The following is a 17,425-nucleotide window of genomic DNA, read 5'->3' as shown; positions in this document are numbered from 1 at the left end:
TATCCATACAAACTTTAAAATAAGGTTATTTACTAAAAAATAAAAATAATATAAAGTTTTGATAAACTAATATATTAATTTTTACCAAATAAGTAATTAATAAGAGTAAAAAAGTAGTAGAACAGAATTTAAATCAGAATACTGATAAAGTGATATCTATTAGCAATGATTTATAATCAAAGGCGTAAAGCATTTGAGTAAATGTATTTGAATAAAAGTATTCAAATACTTTCATTGGTATTGAATAGTATTTTTAAATACATTTAATAAAAAGTATCTGAGTAGTATTTTAAATACAATTATTTAGTATTTAATACTGTTTAATATTCAGTACTATTAATATATATATTTTTTTTTAATTTGCTAACCGTAACACAGCAAGCAAATTAAACTCAGTCAAAATGAAAATTGAGAATAATTCTCTGTTATTTTATATGTTACATTATAGTATAACATAATTATTGTGCTTATCTAAATGCTATTATGTAAACATCTATTTTTAATACAATAGCCTATTGCGCTATTGTATTTACGCTATTGTCAGTAAGACATACTTTACAGGTTTTTACACGTGTACTAATATTTATTTTTTTCACTGATTAGTCTCCAATAATTAATTTTATTTATCTCTAACAAAAAATATCGAAAATAATAAATGAGTTCTCTTAATTTAAGAGTACTAAATATTTGACTCAAATTACCCTCTTGGCAATTATTTAGGTGGAACCTTTTGCTCTTAGTTAAAATAAAAACATTATTATTATTTTTTAATTGTATTCTTAGTATTTGAAATACTTTTGTAAAGTAATTGAGTATTACTCAAATACTTTTGTATGAAAAGTATTCAAATAGTATTTTAAATACATTTTTTTTTGAATATTTGAACATTATTTAAAATACTTTTTAAAAGTATTTTTTACAACTATGTGTATAATGTACTATTTTCTAATACAATTAAAAGGAAGAAGTTGTAGGTACCAGACATTTTGAAAACTGGTGTAGATTGAAATTTGACATTAATTAAAATCTCTATCATAAGAAATGCTTTGATGCAAAACTGAAATGTTTAATTTTAAAATATTTATAGATTATTCTAAAAGCTACATCAATTATATTTCTTTAATGATATGAAAGAAATTTCAAATATTTTGATTTAAAATCCTGTTTAAAATTTCGGGACGGATTAAAATAATTATACAGAGTGTTCAGTAAATAAGGAAACGAATTTTTATCGTACTCATTGTTTGTAACAATTTAACTGTTTCCTAACTTACTGAACACTCTGTATATATATATATATAGAGTGGGACAGATTCAACTAACAGGTCTCATAAGTTTGGGTACAATTAAAATTTTGCTATAATTTTTTTTAACGTATTTAAATATGTTATTTAGAATTTTATTTATTATTTTTTCTGCATAACTCATTTACATTTTTACCCTCTTATAGAAAAGAAGTTAAATTTTTAAAATTAATATTTTCTTATTCTTAAAATTATAATAATAAGTTGTAACACTAAATAGCTATTTCTATATAAATAATATTTTTAGTGTATATAGTATTCATTAAGTATTAATATAATTATAAATATCGATAAAAAAAAAAATTAATAGTGATGTTTTTTACCATGGAAAATTCAATGAGTTAAATCGGATCTAATGGAGTTTTTATTTATTAATAATAATGATAATATATACAAATAAAATATACATAATAAGATATTATTTTAATAATAAAAAATCTTCCTAATAACATTTTTTTTTTAAATAATGTTATAATAATATTTTTATAATATTATTTTTTAAATTGTTTTCAGTTATGTACATTTTCCATGCAAACTGCTATTTATAAAAGAGAGACTAGGTCAAATTGTTATAGATTTATTATTTATCAAGAAATTTTATAAAATTTATTTTATTTATCATGTTCTCAAGAAGTCCTTGACACATTATTAAAATTTCACTTATTTAACATACAAATGTAATTTTAAGGTAAAAATGTAAATTTAAACTTTTTTTGGAAAATTTAGCATATGAAATTTAAATTTCAACAAATGAAAATAAATTTTGAGATATTATTTTTTAAATAAAAAGAGTTGATTAAAACAAAAGAAAATCTAAATATAACAAGTTGACACACATTAATTTGCCACTTAAATATAGATAAAGACACAGTATAGACTTAAAACCTTAATTAAATAAAATATTACTCCTTAACATATTTTTGATTCATTACTATATTTTAGGTATTGAGTCAACTTACCCCGTTTTAAAAAAATAATAACACAAAATTTATTTTAAGGTTTTTATTTATAAAATAAACACCGTAAATAATAAAAATATAATAAGTTTTTCGAATTAAAGTCTGTGTTTTTGAAGCTATTTGTGATTTTTTATCACTCTATCAGAAATATCATTGATACAAAATCAAAAAATATAAAAATTTATTAACTGGTCTTCCCTAAATATAAATTTTAATTAATTGTTTGTTGAAATTTCATGATTTAGTAAATACCGTATCAAAAATAATTATTTTGTAATAATACAAAATAGTTAATAACAACAATAATACTATTAATATTAAATATATCTTTTAATTTATTAAATTTAAAAACAAATTGTATAAGACAAAGTTTCTATAAAAAAAAAAAAAAATTAATTTGTTAATAAATCAATGACACGTGTTTTTTTTAAATTATGGATTTATGTATGTTTTTTATAATATCAGTAATAATAATAATGCATTTTATTCCATGATATTTAAAGTTTTACCATCTAGTGTATCTTGAACTCTATATTCTAAATAATCACAAACAAGTTGATTTCGTTTTCCGGATACATATTTGGTGACACAAAAATAACCAAATATTCTGTGAGATATATAACTAATATCCTTATCATAAAATTTACTTGGAATTTCTAAATAACCTTTAAATCTGTAGTGAAATTTTTTAAATTCAGGCATGTAAATATCTTCATCATATAATGTTTCCACTCCATTTTTTAAAGTTTGTAAGAAATTTGAATTCAACATTTTTGGATATATTTCATTAATTTCATTTTTATAGCTGTCCACTTTTTCTGTTGTGACTACATTACTAAAACGAGTGTCATTATCATGATAATTTTCATAATCTTTGGTATTTTTTTGATAAGAACTATGTATAGTTTTGTTACTATATCCAGTGACAATAAATTCCGTATAAGGATGTGAAATTGTATTTTCTAAATCATCAAATAAAAAAATTTTGTTATTGAAAATCTTTTGCAATCTCTTTGAAGTGTCAGTAACTTTACACGATGAATATGCAACAAAAGCAAACAATGACAGTATATAAATTTTCATGTTTAATAGATTCTGTAAAATATAATGGTCTAATTAATATCCTGAAGGCGCCAAAATAAAAAAAAAACATTATTTTTTAAAGTAAATACATAACATAATACACATATTTTTAAAGAATATAATTTAATCTTTAAATTTATCATAATGAAATAAGCTCAATATTAAAATTAAAATAAAAGTTAAGTTGTTAGTGAAAACCTAAAAAAAATTTCTTTTACTTTAAAATAAATTTTTTTTTTTTTGAAAATGAGATGAGACTTTTTTTGTATATTTATTTAATGAGCACTCCAAAAATAGTTTACTTATTTTCAAAAAATGTAACTTAGGATAGATTACCTCTAGTGTACAGAATTATTATGATAAAGTAAAATGATTCACTATATTTCGTCTAAAATATTTAGATAACAATTGATCGGTGTCAACTAGTCTCGGTCTCTTCTATAGATGATGAATAACTNAGAATTATTATGATAAAGTAAAATGATTCACTATATTTCGTCTAAAATATAAAATACGAGAAATTTATTACTAACTTGATGATGATGCACAATTGCCAACAATTCAATTGATAAATTCAATAAAATCAACAATGTCAATAAATATGAAAATAGAAATATGAACATAAAACTTACATACAACACTTAAGCATTCTCGATAATGTCTAAAGATACAAACAATTCTCGTATGCACAATTTAAATAATTAGGCGATCTCCTACTCAGTAGCTATCAAGGTTAAAGTATTGAGTAAAATCTTGTTCTAGTCATGTTTTTTTATTCGATGAGTGCAAGACCAATTTTTTTAGTTTTTAACTACTGATTTTCAGTGCAATACTATAAGTACTTAGTGTACTACAATCAATTAAATTTTTTTTTAATTTAATCATTATTATTAGAACAGGGGGTTTAAAATAAAAGTTTATAATATCTTATATAACTTTGAATATATATATATTTTTTACAATAAACTTGATATTTATCATGGTCTATAAACATGAATAAAACTACACAAAAAATCTCAATAAAATAAAGCAGTATTGTACCAAAAAATTTAGCTAGTGTTCTTATTAAATCATATTGTGTACAATTTTCTAATATTCCTCATCTCCATTATTACGGATATCAATAGCACTTAACTCTTTTTATATAGATAATTTTGAAAAGATGTAGTAACATAAATACAGGTATATACAAAGTTGAACTTTTTGCTGTAACTTCAATTTTTTATATATAGAAAATTTTATGAGGATTTCAAAAATTCTTTTTTAAAGTTTGCTACATTATTTGTAATGAATATAATTGCCAATCATCATAAATGATTTGTGGGTGCCCTCCATGTTCGAGGTATAGAAAACGTACTCGGACGATTACCTCTTAACTAACCTTCTAATATTTTTCGACAACTTCTACAACCAAATTAAGGTGTTCATATATTTTCATAATGATTGTTATTTTTGACTATAATACTACATTATTTGCATTCACATTTGGATATATTCAAATTGAATTTAGAAGTTTTTGAAGGAACATCAAAACATGGACAAAATAGTTGTGAGAAAACGACAAAAGAGGGAACAGTGAATTGATCAATTCAGTGGTAAATATAATAGTAGTATTTCACCTTCATGTTCAGTAAAAGGACAATGAGCTAATGCAGTTTTAAGCTCTCTTTAAAACATAAATTAAAGTTAAAAAATAATAAATCATTAATTTTTTTTTTTAAAAGGATAATGATTTATTATTAAAGTTTTATTACAAAAATAAACAATTATGACTAATTAATTTGCTCCAGTTAATAATTTAAGTCAATATATTTAATATTTTAAAGTAATAATTAGAATGCAAAATGATCACCCTAGAATTTATTTCCTATAATAGTAATACACAGTTTTAGGTCAGATATTGAATGTTGTCACCAAAATTCGTATCTAAGTTTTATTATTAAATATAAATTTAAAAAAATAATTTTTAAATAATCGAGTGCAATAAAAACACGTATAAAAAATTACATTAAATATTTATTTCACACACACACACACAAAAAAACAAATTATAACATATTTTTTGTTAAAATGGGTACAATCCTGAAAAATATTCTATAAATAATTTTATTGTATATACATCACAAATTTATTAATTCATAAAATTTTATAGTTATATTATGTATCTTACAAAAGAATAAAGTAATCAATCTTAAATATAACAAATAAATTATATTATAAAAATGGCTTTTGGCGAAATTAGTACATTTATGAAACAATTTAAGTAACATAAATGTTACTACATAAATTTTGTGCCTTTTAGATTCGAGTTAAAAATAAAATCAATTTACTATGATAAATAAATTATATATGTTTTTAGCAGAAATTATTTAAGTTTTAAGAATAAAAAAATGATGATTAAGTTAATGTAAAGCTACTATATTAGCTTCAAATACATCTAGTAATAAATTTTATGATGGTTTTGATTAAATATTTCTTTGTTAAGTAAATTAAAGACGAAAAATATTTTAGTTATTGAAGCACATTTAACGAATTACCATCAATTGTATCTTGGATTCTATATTCCAAGTAATCACAAAATAGCTGACTTTGAGTTAGAGATACAAACTTAGTAAAACAAAAATAACCAAATATACTATGTGATAAGTAATCAATGTCTTGATTATGAAATTCTTCAGGTAAACTCAATTTATTATCAAACTTGAAGTGAAATTTACTAAACGCAGGAATATAAATATCATTCTCGTATAATGATTCTATTCCATTTTTAATAGCATTCAAAAAATTTGAATTTAACATTTCTGGATATATTTCATTTATGCCAAACACATATTGACCGTGGTACGTTTTAATAACATTGTTATAAGTTATCTTGTTATCATGATAACTATTAAAATCAACTGTGTTGTTTTTAAAAGTAGAGTGAATAGTTTGGTTTTTATAACCAGTTACAATAAATTCAGAAAATGGATGAGAAATAGTGTTATTAAAATGTTCAAATAAAATTATTTTATTATTAAAAATTTTTTGCAACCTAATTGATGTATCGATGAATTCGCTTGATGAATAAACATTAAATATTAATATTACTAACATGAAATGCTTCATTGTTATAATTAAGATAAATTTTTGTTATATAAAGTTTATGACTATTTCTTATTTGATTAATTGTATCTGAAAAATAAAAATATACATAAAACGTACTGTAGTTATTTAGTCTTACAAGGTAGATGTGGGTAGTAGGTCTAATTAGTAATATAAATTTTCACAAAATTTTTTATTTCTCTTTTAATATTTACTATTTATTAATTTTTTTTTATTAAAAATTGTCATTGACTAAATAAAAATACGACAAATAACTAAAAATGCATGTTTTTATTTGAAAAATAAAACTACAGATTTTTGTGAACTATTTCTTTATATAAACATATAATATGTAATAAAGTATTTTTACAAGTTTGTATTACTATTATTCAATTAAATTGATTTAATTTAATCATGTTTAACAATTATTATTCAATTATGACTTACGCAATTTTATTATAACTAGAGACTTAATTTTATATGATTAATATATTTTTTTATTTCAGAATTTAATTGTTCATGTCTTACAACTTTCAAAAAAAAAAAAATTAATCCTTCCTCTTCCTCCCACTTTAAAATGTTATCCGCTTACGTTTTAAAATAAAAAAAAACAATTTTATTAAAAAATTGTCTAGCCAATAACAACTTTTGATGTGTATTTTAAAAAATATTAGAATTTTTATACAAAGCCAGTAGGAGTAAAACGGTTTATAAATGACTAATAATAATGTGTGATTGATCTTGAGAAATACTGAATTCGTCCACTTACTCCTTCTTAATTAATCTATTAAAAAAAATTAATATTTATTAGAATTTTAATTTTAAAATAATAACAGTTATTATTAATAACTATTAGTTTAAACATCTGTGATACTGTAAAACCTATTAATTACTAACATAATTTTTATTATTTTATATAAACCCCATATTTTTTTTATATTTTCTGGAAATTTCAATGAAAAAAAAAATTTCAGGCTTACATTACTAGGTTTAATAAAAGGTAGACCTTATTACTCACATCTACCTTTTTTATTTTAGTACAATAGTATTAAAACATTTTACTTACTCAATAAACAATATAAGTTTTTGTGTAATATTCTAATTGATATAAAAAAATTTAAGTCGATTTTCTAGCAAATAGAGCGTATAAGAACTAACAAACAACTGACTATCATATTATGAAAATAATTTTTTGACGATATGCCACATTCCTAATAGCAAACCAATGAGATGAAATAATAAAATTATACAAATAAATTTTAATTTTCTAAAATAACATATTGCGCGTTTTATTTTTATTTAGAGGTCACAAAAACTATTTTCATTAATATATTATCTTAAGTAATTATTTTAATCACTTTTTTGGCACTTCTTCAAGCATACTCTTGATTTAATAATTTTGGCCAAAGGACTAAACTAACAAAACTAATATACCAATAAAAATAATAAATCTTCGGAGTATACTTTGCATAATTCTATAATATAATTTATAGCATTATTAGTTAAATTAAATGTTTAAAATTTGGTATTTATGTTTTGATATTCAAAAACATGATTATGATTTCATATATTCCCTTTAGGATTTAAGACTGTTGAGCTACAAATAAAACTTTAATTTGGTTTTAAAACCAAAATTGTTTAAAATTTGCAAAATAGTGATCCCTATAATTCAAACGAAATTTTCTTAACAATTGTGTATAACATAAAATTATATTTTTTAATGATGTATAATAGTAAAGCATAATTTTAAATTTATGTTGTAACTTTTTTTTTTTCAAGTATTGAAAATTTTCAATTAATACACATAATTTTTTCTACTTTCAAATATTTTTATTTTATTATTTCATTAAGAATATTACAAGTAGATTATAATTTGCCATTGGGTTGATTATATATACAAGAATAATTTGTATATATGAAAAATGTATAAAATTACTTGATTATCTACAAATTAAATAGAGTATTTAATATTATCTATTCAATGTATTAACATTAAATTCAATAATAATTTTTAATAATAATACTGATTATTCATAAATTAATCATAACATAATTTTATATTTTATATTAATATTTTGTTATAAAAAGTTTTATTGAAAAAAATTTTATGGTAATTTTTGATAATTTAAAATAACTTATAACACATAAAAAAAATTTAACTTTTATAGTAAATAAATTCTAACCATAAATATGAGTAATAACGTACTTGACATTAAAATTTAGATTTAGTAACTAAAAACATGGAAAATTTATCACTATAATAATAAAGTTATGATATACAGATAGGTTAATAATATTTTATTTATTCTTTTGCCATATGATACATCGCTAGTAGTAGTCTACTAAGAATAATATTTTTATTTCATAAATATGTAATAATTTAAACTTCAGAAATGTTAAAAGTTAGTGCTTATTTTAAACAACATATTTTAGATACATATTATAATATCGAAGTTATGAAAACTTAATTGCAATTACAAAATTTAAAAAATTTATTATCTTCTCCATTAGTCGTGTAAAACATTGCTTAGTATTATAACTCGCTCGAAAATCCTATCAAAACCGATATTATTAAAAAATTAATCGGAAAATTTACCTTAACTCAAAAAAATGTGTATTCAGTTACACAATGTTTATGTATATTGTAATTAGGAATAACTTTAATAACATTTATTTGAATGATCTTTATTGTGTCAATATTGTGTATCTACTAAAGTTCTAAACGATTAATACTAGTGTTTAAATCTAGAGATATTATTAGAAAGTTCTTTTAACTTAAAAGAAACTTTCTAGCAATACTTAAAAGTTTTAAGTATTGTTAATAAAATATTTTTGTTTTTTTTATTAATGTTTAGATTCAGAAGGGAAAAGGTTAAATATCTATTAATTTAAAGACCCTAAATAAGATTGACTAATGAAGAATTAAAAGTTGTAGTGTAATGCTGTATCTGGACATCGCGAAGAAATTAACTTAAATATGATAGCTTAAAATCATCACATGGTCTTCCAAATAACTTTTAAATTTTATGCAAAGTTTAGCAATTTTAAAGAAATATCTATTAGACCTCGCATAGAAGAAGTGATAAGAAGATACATTTTTAACATCACTTAACTGGGCGTTTGATGTAGCAGGTATATTACGGAATGAACAGGCATTATTTTATCCTGAATAATTATTTATAGTTAATAATTTAGATTGACTAATTGTTAAACTTCAAGTTGCACTTTTAATTATTTTTAACACTCCTTATAGCTGGAATTTATTAAATTATCTTAATTAAATTAGAAACCTTGATTAAAAAAACTACATTAAAACAAATATAAAATATATTAATTGGTATCAGAACCAGAAATCATAATTTTTTTTTTTTATTGCTCACCGTATATTGTAATAAGCAAAATTAAAGTCTTAAATTTGTATCTAAATTATTACAATATTTGAAGGGTACGTAATAAAAAGTGTGTAGTCCATTTTTGTAAATTTTTCAGAACAAAAACGTATTTCTAAATTTCTAAAATATTATCATTTTAACATATAGACTGGAGAAGAGTCGAGGATGTTATTATTTTTGTCATTAGTCGTATCTCGGCTGCTCTCCTTCTCTCGCTTAGATGCGAAATTGTGAATATTTTTCAAAGAAATGCTCCAAAAGTTGTTATTGACCAGTAATTTTAGTAATTAGATCATATTCTATTTCATAATCTAGTTAAATATGTATGATTCAATTTCATAAAATAAAATTGACACCTTTAAAGTACATATGATATGAACATAAAAAATATTTTATAACAGTTAAATGGATTTACATAAGTAACAAACAAATGCTAAACAAAAAAAATAATAAATAAAAATCCACAAAAAAAAATTTTTATTTTAAGAGAAATTTAGTGGCTAGCATTAAAAGAATTACCTTGATTTTTGTATGGTATAATTTTTTAAGTTTCTTCAAATTATTCCGAAAACTATTAAACTTATGGTAATAATGTATAAAGAAAAATTTGTAAATAATTATGTTTTCTATAAAAATTTATTACAAAATCTCACCAAAATGTATTATTTTACATTCAAATTAAAAATTAAGATGATTTGGGTAATAACCTTCATTATATATTTTTAAATATTTTCAATACAATATTACTGAAAACTATACTTACAAGAAAAATTTTATTGTATGTATATTATTTATACGTGCATATAAAATTATAATTATTTAATTTATATACTTGTTTTAGTAATATCAAATTAACAAAAACCGACTCCATCAAAATTGATATTTTGTATATTAGAATATATTTAATATCAATTACATATCGGTCTAGCCTTAATATTTATAAATAATTTTAGTATAAAAAAATAAAATTTCAGAGATATTAAACTTTACCATAAACGTGGAGTGTCCTGATGATTTATTTAAAACAAATTATATCATTAAAACATTATACATTACAATATTTATGAATCATATAATACATTTTACAAAATATAAAATAATTAATTAAAGTGTTTTCATTCAATTACATTTAATGTTGAACCATCTGACGTATCTTCAATTCTGTACTGTAAATAATCACAAATAAGTTGAAACCGTTTACCAGACACATACTTGGTATAACAATAATATCCACAAATTTTATGCGAAGTATAACTAATATCTTTGTCATAAAACGTTTTTGGAATTGTTAGTTTATTTCTTAATCTAAAATGATATTTTTTAAATTCAGGCATGTAAATGTCTTCATCGTAAAGTGTATCTACGCCATTCTTAATAGTTTGCATGAAATTCGAATATGATATATTTGGATAAATATAATTTATATCTTTTACAAATTTGCCTTGTTTTTCGGTTTTTACTGTATTACTAAAAGTAACACTGTTATCATGGCAACAGTCATAATCTTTTGTATTTTTTTGATAAGTGGAGTGATCAGTAAAGTTATAATAGCTAGTTACAATGAATTCAGAATATGGATGTGAAATTGAATTATCATTTTCATCAAAAAGAAAAATTTTACTATTAAAAATCTTTTGTAGCCTCATTGCAGTGTCAATAGATTTTCCCAAAGAAACTGCTACATAAATTACCAAAATAAAAATCTTATGCTTCATGATATTATATTCTGAAAAAAATAAAAATAAAATATAGAGAATTTGGAGTACTAATATTTTGATAATTAAATAAAAAATAATTGGAGAAAGTATGTTAAGTTAATTTAAACTTAAGTCCGAATTATTAGCAATACCCTATCCAAGGTAGGGTATGTTTTTTGTCATTTATTCATTTTAATATACAGAGTGATTTTTTTATCACAACCCACTCGATTACTTACAGAGTAATAATAATTTAAACGTTTTTTTTTTTTGTTATCTTTAGTTACATATTATTCTTGAATTAATAAATATGTAATACTTTTTAAGTTTATCCCTTATACCTGGTAAGGGTGTCAACTTTGTTTTTTTAAATGGGAACACATATTTTGAATTTAATAAAATGTTTGAGTTTTTAATTTAATAGTAAATGGCATTTGAATTTTTAGTATAACTATATATGTTTATTAGATATAAACACTTAAAGTTTCAAATTTTTGAGTTAATATACATGTATAATACACAAGGGTTTACAAATACAAGTAGCTAATTGGTTTTTTATGACATTGCTGTCACAGTCACGGATTGTTTATTATCAATTATGACTATCAATAGATTTACTTTCTTTATTGTCAGTTAGTGTATTTATAAATTCACAACAATGTGCCTTACTACTATTGATAATAATAATGCTGTGTACCTGCTAATATCGATGTCATAAAAAACCAATTAGCTACTTGTATTTGTAAACCCTTGTGTATTATACATGTATATTAACTCAAAAATTTGAAACTTTAAGTGTTTATATCTAATAAACATATAAAGTAATACTAAAAATTCAAATGCCATTTACTATTAAATTAAAAACTCAAACATTTTATTAAATTCAAAATATGTGTTCCCATTTAAAAAAACATAGTTGACACCCTTAAAAGACCTTAAAAGGCATGAGGGATGAATATATAAAGTTTTAAATAGTTAATAATTCAAGAATAGTGTGTAACTAAAGAAAACAATAAAAAAAAATGTTGAAATTATATATATTCCGCAAGTAATTGAGTGGGGTATGATAAAAAAATGACCCTGCATACAATGCAATACTATCAGAGATGTTATCAATTGGTTATTATTATTACTGAAAACTCCATACCAGTACTGAAACTAAAATTATTAAAAAAATAGAAACCATAATTGTACTATGACTCAAAAATTGTTTAGGTTCCAAGCCCAAGTTAAAAGTAAAGTAAAAGTAGGAAATCAAATTTAATTCGAAAATTAATAATTAGCACTTCGTATAAACATTTATAAATTTATTAAGTTAAAATATTAGTTAAGTTTTTTTAAACTGCAATTGTAAATTAAATTATATATTTGTGATATTAATATCAAAAGAATATAACATTTAAATTGGATTAGATTTTATGTTGTATCTAAATTCATAGCTCTCTGGCAAATGAATTATGAAAGATGGAGTTATAAAAATCTTCACTGCACTTATCTAGTCTATATGATTCTAACAAGACCTTAATCAGTAAAATTCGTTTCAAGTTTCGATAGAAGAGGATAAAATGAAAACTTAAATACAAATTTTAATGACTTTTTTCAATATTTCAAATTTGTCAATTATATGTTTTATTAAATTATTCTAAAATAATAATAATTTAGAACATTGTTTTTTTTTTTAATTTGTTTAGTATTATGTATTTTTTTTTTTATATATGATTAAATATTTTTTATGTTTTTTCTTATTTCTCACAAACCTCATAAAGGTATCAATTTTTCTTTTGGTTAACACTTTATTACTTATACATCTACTCATGAGTAATATTTTTAATTTAAATTACTTTTTGATTATGAATTCCACAACAAATTTTATTTTTTAATTACAATTCTATACTAACTTGATTTTAGAAGATTAAAAAGAAAAAATAATAATAAAGTTTTATTATTAAGTGTAATATTTAGTAAATTAATAGTTATAAGACTATTTTCTTTACAAATTAAAAAAAACCCACACAGGGGGGTCGCGGCACAGTGGTGACGTGGCATAGATGGATCAAGTATAATGATATCTGATAGTGATTAAAATCACTATAAAAAAAAAAAACGCTTCGATGCAAATCTTTAGATAGTGTTTAATTTTAAAAAATTGATGGATTATTCCAAAAGCTACATGATCTGCTAGTTCATTATTAATATCCATAATTAAGATAAAGTATGTCAAATGAAAAAGGGATTATTAAAAAATATTATTTCTCATAAAAAAATGATGTTGATCCATGCACTTTTCAATAAGTTAAAGCATTATAAAGTTAAAAATGTAAAAAATAAAATCGAGAATTTTCACACAATAATAGCATTTGGTAGCCATTTTCAACGTGAAGATAAAATAAAGTCCGAATTTTTTTTTTGCATAATAAAGTAAATTATAATAGCTTTAATTTAAGGGATATATAAAAGTGTCAGACTTTCCGGAATACTTTCAAAATTTAAGTTGAAAAAGTAAATTTTTTGTGAAAAAGTTGCCATTTTAAATCCCCCCCTGTGGGCAAGTAAAGGGTCACATATAAAAAAAAAATATACCAAATAAAAGGTAATGATATCATGCATTTATATAAAAAAAATTTATATTAATTTGGTTATTTTTAAAATAGTTATAGCAATTTTAAGTAAAAAAAATTGAAAAAATTTCGAAAGTTAGCGATTTTTAAATTTGTAACTTTTTTGGAGGTTTCCCCCATTTACGGGGAACGAGGGAATTTTTTTCAATTTTTGAGGGTAATGTCTTCGGCTAGATACGATTTGTGATCTTTTGACGTATCATTGAAAGAAATCGGTTTGGTTAGAGCTGAGAAAAAGTGGTAACAGACACAAAAAAAAAAAAAAAACATATCTTAGTAAAACCAATAACTTCTCAGCTTCGCNAAAAAAAAAAAAAAAAAAAAAAACATATCTTAGTAAAACCAATAACTTCTCAGCTTCGCATCGAAGCTAAAAAAACAATTAGTATATCCGAAAGAATCAATTTAAGATATTATAATATTTATCAATTATTTTAAATAAATATTTTTAAAATCACGCCACAGTATTTTTAAATCACTAAAAATGAATTATGATAAATTAGATTCTATAAGATAGCATGTTAAGTCAATAAATATAGCTAATAATTTATATAACACTAGCATATTTTTTTATTTATTATGTTTTAGTACGCAGATGTATTTATAAACACGGGTTTTAGTAGATATGAAAGAGGAAACACGTTTGTAGATAATAACAATATAAAATAATTGGTTATGCCTTATTTTTTCATTAAATAATTGGTACATATATTAATTCAAGGTAAAACTTATTTATAATAAACATACGAACCCCTGCGGTAAAATATGTTTATATGATTAAGTTAATATTCATTTTTATTTTTTCATATTTGTTTTTTCTTAAACTAAGCAGGTTTTTATAACACATTTTAGCTTAGATGCGTAACTGGAAAATCATACCTGTCAGTGTGATAACTTAAAAAAGTTAAAACTTGTTGTAATTTGTATACTTCATAATCATATAACCTGATACTGACCCCAGTATTTACATAAATAACACATAATTGAGTTACTACTTGTTGTTTATATTTTTTGAAAGCGTAAAAACAGTACTTTGAGATCCACTTAAGAGTCATTTAGTAATTTGCTTATTTTTTTAAATTCATTAATTCTATTTTCATTAATTTATTGAAAAAATTTGACATTTCACCTTAGGTATGAGTTAAAAAGTCACTTCAATGATATGAACAATGTTCAATGAACATGGATTAATAAATAAATATCATTTATATACTAAAAAATAATACTTTTATCATTGACCAATTATTTAATAAAAAAATAAATATAATATTGGGAATTTAAATTTTGATTTATTGTAGTTAATTTTTTTTTTAAGCATTTTGGAAGTTTTATTATTAACATTTTATTACTTATACAGTAGTAAAGTGAGGTCTATTAATGTCTAGTAATAAAAATTATAAAATACGCGCCTCATCTCTAGCAATTACTTTAAATTCTTAATAACTTTAAATACTGGTCTAAAAGTTATCGGCCAGTAATTATCTTAATTAGATAATTATCTATTATGTATGTTGCCATTAGAAAAAATAAAGTTTATACCCTTATAATGTATAAAGGATAAGCAAAAACATTTTATGGATTGATAATTGAGCAAAACACGTGACTAAAAGGACTCAAAATAAAATTCTCAATATTTTTTATTTTTCGATTAATTAAGTGGTCTATGATAAAAGACTCACTTTGCATATTATAAAAGGTTTAGAGAGATTTGTATCGTCTCCTTAGCCTCTATTCCAACTATTTGGGGTCGGTTCTACTTACAAAATATATTTATTCAATCTTTAAATTATTATCTTTAATTATTAAAATTAATTAGATTTAGAAAAATAATATTTAAAAAATTAAACTTGTAACGTTTATTTTCTTTTTAAACCATTGTCATAAAAAAAATAGTTAACATTTTTACACACATTTTGAACCCATATGTTGTAGAGTAAAATCATTTACAATATCGTTGAAAAAAAGAATCAATTACTTATACAATAAGCAAATTTATTATTTTTAATTTTAATCTATATATTTTATATTATGTGTTCGTTATATTTTAAATTATTAAAAATTTCTTAGATAAAGTAATTTTTTTATTTAAGTTGATAATTTTGTCATAAGAGTTAATTTTTCCTTAATTTGTAAATAAATTATTACCTATTGATGACGAAGTGTAGATATTTGATATTGATTCACAAGATATTTTTTTACGGAGTTCCTAGGTTATATATAAAAAGGGTATATTGCGAAAAATAACTTATGTTTATCACACCAAAATACCCAACTGACGTATTCGACTAATTTTGTATGAACATGTTTACACTTAATGATCTCCTACCTAATAAACTTCAAGGTTGAATTTGTCGGAAAGAAAAAACGTATTATTAAAGGAAATCATATGTTACTTATGATAGTAATCTTCTAGGCAAAATCTCATAGCTCCAGATTTATTTATTTTTTTGAAAAATAAATCCTATAAATAATAGAATATTAATAGACAATTTTCATTTCTACCATATTTAGCAAAAATGCTTAACATTACACACAAGATGTAATAAGAGGTTTTTAAACATTTTTTCTTATATTTTTATAAAACAATAAATACTAGTTAATAAATATACATGAATAATATGTTTAAAATATAAAAAAAAAATAACAATGTAGCAATGCCAAATAAAAAATATACTTAATTGTGTACTACAATGCTATCTGTCAGTTCAATCGATGTATACTTTGCTTTTATTATATGTAAGTAAAATAGATGGAGACTTAATATAAAATTTATTGAATTAAACGCAGTCTCAGAATGTATAAATTATTAAAATGTCTTAACTAAGTGTTAATTGTATTTAAATGTACAGGAATAGTAAATTAGATCTGATGTTCTGTATATTTAGTTTATATATATGTTGTTATTATTAAGTAAATTTATTAAAGATTTTATTAAATTGTATTAAATAATAATAAGCATATAATCATTATATGAAAATTTATCTATTATTAAATCATTTTTACGTCAGTATTTATATGTTAACTGAAGTAAATGTTTTTTAAAATTTTTAATTTATCTCGGTGTACGTTAATTTTTTATGTCTTGGAAATATCTTTCTTACTATTTTCAGTTTAATATTAATGGTTAGAATATATATAATTTTGACTATCTTTCACTATTATTTGCAATAGAAACAGCTTAATCGGTAACAGTTGACTACTGTTTTCATAAACATTCTAGGTTGTTTGAATATAGAATCAATGATTTTTATTATTATTATTATTATTATTTTTTTTTTTTTAATTAGC

General features: G+C 21.5%; 1 protein-coding gene and 1 long non-coding RNA gene across 2 annotated transcripts; both read right to left on the bottom strand.

Annotated features, from left to right (window-relative positions):
- Positions 1-1,657: 1,657 nt before the first annotated feature.
- On the bottom strand, positions 1,658-4,022 carry LOC126907758 (uncharacterized). The gene is made up of 2 exons (XM_050689347.1): positions 3,880-4,022; positions 1,658-3,358 (listed from the first exon to the last, which is right to left on the bottom strand). Exons 1-2 carry the CDS (start codon positions 3,967-3,969, stop codon positions 2,747-2,749), a joined length of 702 nt encoding a protein of 233 aa, XP_050545304.1. The 5' UTR covers positions 3,970-4,022; the 3' UTR covers positions 1,658-2,746.
- A 6,798-nt stretch (positions 4,023-10,820) lies between these two features.
- LOC126907762 (uncharacterized) lies at positions 10,821-16,442 on the bottom strand. Its single transcript, XR_007704607.1, has 2 exons — positions 16,283-16,442; positions 10,821-11,548 (listed from the first exon to the last, which is right to left on the bottom strand). It is a non-coding gene; the product is annotated as an uncharacterized LOC126907762 (long non-coding RNA).
- Positions 16,443-17,425: the final 983 nt, after the last annotated feature.

Source organism: Daktulosphaira vitifoliae, unplaced genomic scaffold, assembly GCF_025091365.1.
Source record: "Daktulosphaira vitifoliae isolate Bord-2020 unplaced genomic scaffold, ASM2509136v1 Scaffold_5, whole genome shotgun sequence".
Classification (NCBI taxonomy): Eukaryota; Metazoa; Arthropoda; class Insecta; order Hemiptera; family Phylloxeridae; genus Daktulosphaira; species Daktulosphaira vitifoliae.
Note: the sequence above shows the minus strand (reverse complement) of the source record. Positions and strands in the feature narration are given on the sequence as shown.